Source organism: Temnothorax curvispinosus, unplaced genomic scaffold (genome assembly GCF_003070985.1).
Source record: "Temnothorax curvispinosus isolate PA1 unplaced genomic scaffold, ASM307098v1 QBEX01013732.1, whole genome shotgun sequence".
Lineage (NCBI taxonomy): Eukaryota > Metazoa > Arthropoda > Insecta > Hymenoptera > Formicidae > Temnothorax > Temnothorax curvispinosus.
Window position 1 is genome coordinate 316,707 of NW_020223512.1, and position 8,758 is coordinate 325,464.

The 8,758-nt window shown below is 40.5% G+C and overlaps 1 protein-coding gene across 1 annotated transcript; it reads left to right on the forward strand.

Moving 5' to 3' along the window:
- The first annotated feature begins 4,956 nt into the window (after positions 1–4,956).
- Positions 4,957–8,432, forward strand: LOC112463900. Its single transcript, XM_025030584.1, has 4 exons — positions 4,957–5,265; positions 5,860–6,199; positions 6,589–6,726; positions 6,968–8,432. The coding sequence occupies exons 1-4, from the start codon at positions 4,980–4,982 to the stop codon at positions 7,095–7,097; spliced, it is 894 nt and encodes a 297-aa protein (XP_024886352.1). The 5' UTR covers positions 4,957–4,979; the 3' UTR covers positions 7,098–8,432.
- Positions 8,433–8,758: the final 326 nt, after the last annotated feature.

An 8,758-nucleotide genomic window follows, 5' to 3' on the forward strand; every position in this document is an offset into this window, starting at 1 on the left:
ACAGTATTATTTTAACTCTATTAGTCTAATTAAATTAACATTGTTTTAATTAAGTTAACGACATATTGAGTAGGAGCAGGGGCGACTTATAGAAATGGTAAAAAAAATTATTCAAATATAGAGTATAATTTAACACAACGAATTTAACACTGCATGTGCGTTGATATTTGCGACATGTAAATTTTTCAAATCCGCCTCGATATTGAAATATATCTTTCCTTACGTCGTTATTTAAAAAAGGATCATATCATAACTGATATTCGATACGAAAAGACGTATCGAAAGGCATATCGAGATTGAAGATTCCGTTAATGTCTCACTATTCCTTTTGACATTACGCAGCAATATGTACATTCTTTTTCTACAATATTCTATAATAATTACTCCAGCCCGTCGTAATTGCCGGCACGGCAAAAACATGCGCACGTGTCGTTTATACTTAGAGAGTAGCTGATTACGAGCGCGCGGTAATTACTCGCCCGACACACGTGGCTACGCGCACCGTAAATTAAAGTTCTACGACGCTCGCGATGTAATGCCACGCGCTCGACGCTTGAAGTCGCGAATGAGATGTTCGACCCCCCCGAGAGACACAGAGGGGGAGATCAGTCGGGGTACAAGTTATCTTGATTACAATTATCGACGACGAGCTCGCGCAAGCCACGCGGGGATTTATCGTGGCTTCGAGCCATCGCTTTAGGGATAACGAATCCTTCTCCTCATCTTCTCCTCGCCTTCTTTTTTTTTCCTTTCGCCTCGCGGAAGTCATCGGGAGCGCGATTCTTTAAAGTACGGCGCATTATAACGATACTACCGTTAAGCGCGAGTATAGGAGGCACTAGGTCAGGAATTCGCTGCATTTTGATGCGAAAGGAACATAAAATATCCATCTGTACGTGGATGCATATATTAAGATCGGTGCAACCTCGCGGTTGCAAACGCTGCAATGTCCGAAGCAAAAACCGTATAACGTTTTGCGTTTATCGTTGAAATCAGTTCGCTGCAACTCAACCGTGAACTGATTTTAGGCGGCAGACCTAAGAGCACTACTTCATTTATCGCACGACAAATTTTTCGTATTAATTGGGAAGAGTGGAAGACTTAACGACGGCGAATCCAGAGGAGAGCTTTGCGAATTAACGCAGGGAGGGCCGAGGGCGTCGATCTGATAAAGCCCGTATCAGACTATACGGATTGGAATTGAGATTAAATTGAAATTTAATCAATCAGAATAAAGAAAACTGATCTCGAGTTTAGTGAACTTTACTACTCTGATTGGTCAAATTTCACCAAATGGACGGGAAAAACGCGATAAAATCGATCAATATGCGATAGCAATAACAACGATGAACCTTCTCAAAGTATAATATGTCTCTCAAAAACTGGCACCCTCGGTATTATTTTTACAATAATAAGAATCCGTTTGCGTGAAAAGAATTCCTCAAGCCAATCACCAACATCTCGAGTCGGCATTTTAGCGGCCCGATGATTACCGAAACGGTTATTCGGTATATTACCGAATTCTGCCGTTTCATTCCTTTCTCGCGGATCGCCTGCAGGAATCAGGATCTTAAAAACCGACCCGGTTTTTTTGCGAGCTAACTAACGGTGCCTCGTCAAAAGCGCGCGCGGCCCAATATATACCTATCAGTACCCGGACCTGATTACCCAGAGTTTAATTTTGAGGCGCGTCGGCCGCGCGCGCGCGGTTGCGCGCCCCCCTCGCAAAGAACACGCACGACACGGCGCACATATCGAAATATGGGGGTCAATCGTAATTCGTATTCCGAACGATGACACTTAGCGGTCGGCCCAACCCTCCTCCCCATCCGCTCGCCGAACTTCAAGTCTCGCCACGCATTAAACAATGTAGGCCATTCAATCTAGATCGAATCGTGTTGATCCGTTTCCGGTGATTCCACTGATTTCTCGAGGAAGATAATGCGCAGAAACGTTACTTCTCTTTTTTTTGTGAGGGTGATGAACGGTTTGTTACAACAGTCGAGGCACGATTGCGTAAAACGAGTTAAATCCAAATTTGGGCAGGTTTTATAAAAAGAAACGATACCGTGGTACGAGGGTATTGACCCTTCTCGCGAATTTAATGCGCCGAAAATTCATGCCGCAATTACAGAACGGAAACGCTCATTGACTATGTATATAGTTGCGTAAGATCATATCAATGTAATTTATTTCCATCAATTCAAGATGTTGAGAAAGACAATTATATTGATGATATCAATGTATTCCCAAGAGATTTAAGGAAAATATTACATCAGCATAATACCAAACGCTATCGATAATTAATTTAAGATTAAGACACAATAAATTATATTATGTATCAATATCTTAGCTCGGACTTACGATGGGGTTAGCGGTGCTCGCCTAGGTAGTACATAAAACTCATAATGACTTCATGATGATCACTTTTAAAAGTTACATAGACATGTTCAGATAACTTTTAAGTGATAATAAAGTCACGATGATGTCATTATGAGTTTTATGTTCCACCTACACTATTAAATATTAAAAGAATAAATTTAAACGATAAATTAACTTGAGTTAAATAACATTATTAATAACTATGTGTGTTAAAATTTATTATTTTAACACAAAACAGTATTATTTCATCTTCATTGGTTCAGTTAAGTTAACGACATAGGTTTTTTTTTTCCTCTTTTTTTTCTTTTTTCTTTTTTTTTGTAGGAGTAGTGGCGACCTACAGAAAGAGTTAAAATGACTCAAATTGTGTAGAATTTGACACTACGAATTTAACAGTGTGAGCGCGTGAGGCGAACAGCCCATTTCAGGGGAAAAGGAACGAGTGCGACGGTATACGGACAAACGCGACTTGCATTTTTCTAGGGCAACAGCCCGGTCATCCGGTTCCTCTTGACCACGCTGTTTTGCAGTTTATATACTGTTACACGCCGATCAAAGGGAGAAGCTCATTTCGCGGTAGGGAGGCCGGTCGTATGACCAAAGCCTAATGGACTCGCGCACGTAATGTCCCGGTGACCGGCAAGCAGACACGGCGACGAGATGCGCGTCGTCACGCAGGTTCGACGTAAAGGGAGAGGAGAGACGCGTGTATGCCGCAGCACGTAGTTCGCGATAACGATCGACATCGCGTTCCGCGGCGCGTTCGTCATAATTAAGACGGTGCGCCGCGTGCGATTTCGCCGTGTATGTATGTGTAAGTTATGATATCCTCCGCTGGCGTCACGTAATCGCGTAATATAGAAACGTAATGGCGGTAATATTGTGATGAAACGAAAATCCCATGAATGTGATTTCTTCCGGATTCTCACTCACATGTTAAATATTAAAAGATGAAATCTAAACCAGAATCTTGAGTTAAATAACATTTTCTTATTTTTAATTACATTTGTGTCGAAATTTATTATTTTGACACAAAACAGTATTATTATAATTCCATTGATTTAGTTAAATTAACATTGTTTTAGTTAAATTAATGACATATTGAGAGTAGGAGTAATGGCGACCTATAGAAATGATTAAAAATCACTCACATTGAGTCTAATTTGACACTACGAATTTAACGTGTCAAGTTCATAGTTTTCTTATGTTTAATTCAAGCGTTCCCCCGAATCCCCAAGTCTCCAGCTCCACGAAAACTCGCTCCGTTCTCCGTCTCAGCTGTTTACAACGTTCTCCGGCATTTATCTCAGCGAATAATTCTCACATCTCACATTCGAATTTTCATTCAACGTGATAAATGGGCGTTTAGCTTATCGGCGCGACGAAGGGGCACAGTTATCCCCCTGAGAGGGGATATCTCTCTATCCTCCTTACCCACAAATTAAGTTTCTAATTGGCCGAATTGGACAGCGCGAGGTGCACTACCCGTCCCGAATATCAATCAGGGGAAAATTTTCTCGCGCGTGCCTCGTCCATTCTTGCACGAACCAGGATGTGACTATGCCGCCGCTATAACGACAACGACGACGAAGAAGCAGACGCGCGACAAAATCCATCGGCGATACCTGTCGCAGAAGAGTTTTTCCCTGACGCTTCAATCGCGGTACACCGCGGGTACCGTAAGTCTCGTGACTGCGATACATAGCAGTATACGCATGCATCGTCGCGGGATTTATCGCAAATAATTCCGCGGGGTCCGTCGCGCGGCCTACTTGAGGCGCCGGCGAGCCATCAGGAAGATGAGAATTATTATACGCGTTTCGTTCGCAAATAAAACGATTAATCTAATCTACGGTCCACCGTCGATGCTGTCTGGTACCTATTTAGCCCCTCCCTTCCCCCCTATGATCGCGAATTTATTCGTCTCTCGGAGAGACGAACGCGCGAGAGCGATGAACTTGAGGATCAAAAGAAATCTCAATCGCTCTAATTCGTACAAAGGAAAAGAAAAAGTATCAAATCAAGAATTGCATATGTAACCGTGTATAACGCAACAATCTATAATCTTGAAGAAAACTTGCTTGAATGGAGTCATTTATATCTTAATTCAACCAAGAAAAAAAAATTGAAATAAAGTTAAAATTCTTATAAGAAAATTATAGATAGTTATTGCTTACTATTTGTTGTTGCTACAAGAAACAAAACAGTGGTGCTAATACTTCCAAAGCCAAATGTCATACGAGAAACTTCGCTATCTGTTTTAACTGTTCAAGAAAAAAACAAGTTGTCATGGTCTGAATAAAATATAGTAATAAATATGATAATAATAATTATTATATTTTACTTAAACCATAAAAACTAAAGTTTCTCATATGGCATTTTTCTTTGGAAGTATTAGCACCACTGCCACTGTTTTGTTTTTCTTAAAACCTAGTGCTTCCAAACTTTTGAACGGTAGTGTAAGCTTTTCGATACTTCTTTTTTTCGGCGTAGGTTTTTCCGATAAATTCGCGCGTAGAACGTTTTCGTAATTTGTCTCTGTGTAACAATACGCTCATATAACAGGTGTCTCGTCGCGACAACTTGGACAGCGCAGGATGTCGCAGAGAGGACGTCTTCTGTTGCAACTGCTGCTCGGTCTGGTTGTGCTGAAGGAGTCGTCCACGTCCGGCGGTGCCGGTGGTACCGTTCACGAGGGCGAGTCCTCTTCTCGCCAGGCACCGCATCACCGACAGAAGAGGGTCTTCTGGTTCACGAACGACGGTCGTATCGCGCTACCACCTGGCACCGTGATGACAATCACGCCAACGTTGGCGTTGCCCTTTGTCCGGCACCCGCCTTACGGCTTCCTCAGCAACATGACCATCAGTCTGCCGTTCACGAGTGAGTTTGTCCGTGTGATTAACCCAGAAACGGTCATCTCATTTTCTTTTTTGCATAAACGATCATCGGGGGTGACTTGTACAACCCAAAAGTCATTATTATTAATTACATATTGAATATTTTTCATTGTTCTATAATTTATTAGTATTTGAGGACAGTGTGTATATAGATTTATTCAATATATTTTAAAAAAAAATAAGGAAAAACAAAAAAAATATTTTAAAAAACGAAAAAAGTACGTTAACACTGAAACTACCAAAGATTTAACCAATATACCTATATATAAGGTCTCATACCTATTTCTACCGAAAGGATTAAAATGAAAAAAGGAGAGAGAGAAAACAAATTAATTATCTGTATATTTCAATAAAAGTAAGGGTAAATTTCAGAAATTGTGACGTTCTAAAAATAAATAATAATTATTTTAAAAAATGTCAAAGTCATGTTGACCTCCTTGATAGTTCTAGTGTTAAAATTATTGTAATGTGAGCTTCATTTTTTCGACACTGAGGATAATCATCCCAGATGACCATTCCCGGATTGATCCTACAGAAAATCGCGATATTAGAATCATCACGCGTCTTTCTTTTCCAGTCGACTTTGATAAGCTGGGCCTGACGGATAACGAGAACCCGTACGGCGCTCTGCCGCCGAGCTTCGACAGGAAGCTGAAGGGCCGGCAGGCCGGCATGATGATGGCGGATTTCATCGCGGCGTTTATCAAGCGCAGATTACACAAGCGGGATGCGACGGAGATGCCGAGAAATGCGTTCCACGGCGGCGAACGGGCCCTGCTTTACGGCACCGCCGAGGATATGCTGAGCACGCTGGGAATGAACGGGAAAGCGTGTCTGTTGAGGGCGATCTGCGAGGTTCAGGGACACCATCTGAACAACTTTGGGCTGATCGGTGAAATGCTCAAGTTATTCTTCACGTAAGTGAAGGATAAACATTCCGGACTCGCGTAGAGCTTTAATGCGGAAACGGGTGCCTGGTTTTTTTCTTCTTTTTATAAATTTTCACCTGAGATGATTTTTACATCTCAATGAAAAGTCATTGTTATTAATTATATGTTTATGATTGTTCTATGTACGATAATTTATTAGTACCAGAACACTACGCTACGCGCACGCCATTTATTCCGTTACTGTGGCATGAGCTTTATTTTTTCGATACTGTGAAAATCACCAGGCGCCCGTTCCTGGTTTAAAAGTATATTGGAAAAGCGCCCTGTCGAATAATTTTGTTCCGTAACTGGAAATAGTTATATAATAAACCGTATAAAAAAGCGTGACGTTAAATACAAACGTTTTATCTTTATAGCGCCAGTCGATCGCCGTTCGCAAATCTCCTCAAGGAATACGTCGAGGCGGAAAACCGCGGGAAATTTCATGGCGAGTGTTGGCCCTACTTCAAGGACTGTCCGAAATCTTTATTTCTGCCGTCCAGCAACAAGTATCAGTTAGTAATGTTCTGATAATAAGAGTGAAAATCTCCCAAAATTCCTCGATTATTATTATCGTTTAACAGAAATTGATATCGTAAAAAAAATTTTTAAATATAGCCCGCAAATTACAACCGTAAATTACAAGATTAGATTTTTACTTTGATCAAAGTATCCCTCGAAAAGCTAATTTCGCTAATCTGTTCTTGTTCTTAATCCTTATTACGACATTAAAGAAACTGTGACTCTGCTTTTCAGGAAAGATTCGTTGCACGAAGAGGAGGAAGAGGAGGATGAACATTGGAATCAAATCTCCAACGATCTCGACGAAGAACCTCTCACGAGGATATCGGGGCATAACACAAAGGACACCGTACAACCCATGTAGTTTTAGTATAGGTAATTATAGTTGTTCTCGGTGGTCCACGCGCAAAAGTCTCGTCCTCCCTCTCCCGAGCGCAGATTCTTTCACGAATTCCATTCAAGTAAAATGAGAATTCTGTCTTAAAGAGGGAAGGGAAACTGACTTATCCTCATTACTGTTAATCATCATCCAGCAAACACCAAGTAACATGTACCCTACGCACCATGTGTTAAGTTACATGTTGATTGGTGTTTAATGGGCAGTTTTTGTTCGGCCCATAGTCGATTGACTCTGAATCCATCGCGCATGAGAAGATATCGTTTAATTAATTAAGCTATAGATCGGAAATCACAATTAAATAATGTGCGATTAACATGCCCTGTAAATACGGAATCGCTGTAAATGCGAGACGCACGGGAAGAATTCGTACGACCCTGGCAAGGAAAGGCTGCTAGATAACTAAAATAGATAACAGAGCGCGTGGATAAAGAGATTACCATTATCGTGACCATGATAATATGACAGATTGAATTCTTGGCCGAAAATGTTCGTATAACGCTACATACATGTACATACCATCCGTAACACGAGAAACTGTCAGAAGTTTCGGCTAGTCGCCGGCATTGTAAAACACGTGACGCTAACGATTGTTGTTTTATATGCTTTGTTGTTTTGTACAACATAAGAATAGCCATATAGCTATAGCTGCGTACGATTGTTCGTACAGGATCGCGAGGAGAAGCACAGATCAACGATAAAGCGTCGGTCTCGTGCATTTGTGTGTTCATACAGGGATGAAAGTAGAATAATAAGTATTTCCTCTCGCATGCGTAGGTGATATAATTTATTAATTTGATTTACATATTAATAATTAATATAGATATATATTTCGAGCGAATCGTTGTATATATAATTGAACTCTTGTTAAACGACTATCGAATAATTCTAATTTAATTTCTTTCACACATAATTTTATACGATAAGTTACGATTTATAATATAAGTCTTGATCGAAATTTTAAGCTTTTAAGCTTCTTCGTGAGATTCTGGACATTGGCATGCGGACACTTTTGGGACAATGTCCTGTACAATGAGGCACTATCACGGCACATACCGGATATTCGAGAATTCCGGAACGCGACACCCTGCTGCCATAATATTTTTACGGCCGCGCCGAGACGCCCGCGCCCGGAGAAGAAGTGAAGAAGTCGCGAATCGTCAAGGGGACGACTCGCGACTTCTCCGGCTCGCATCTACCGGGCGCCTCGGCGCGGGCGTAACAATATAAATATAGTAATATGTATCGGTACAGTTTGCTTCATTACTGAATGTAAAATTGAGCTATTTATGAAATATTGTCGCGTGGACAAGTGTAAAGTATAAATAATAATTACAATAAAATATATTTTCTAGAAATGCGACTTTCTATGTACGTTGAACGTAATTCTTCCGTATAAAAATAATAATAATATGTACAGAGATGAGAGACCCCTGTCCTCGAAAAAAATTTATAGATAAAAATATAAACTGCTGTGATAAATTGATAAATGAACTATTACACACCATAATTCTTGTACAACATAATATGTACTAAACAACGGATTTAACGAACATATTTTTTCGAAATCATTAAACTTTTTTAATTAAAATCTTCTTTTCCTAATAAACGCTGAAGATGGCTCGAAA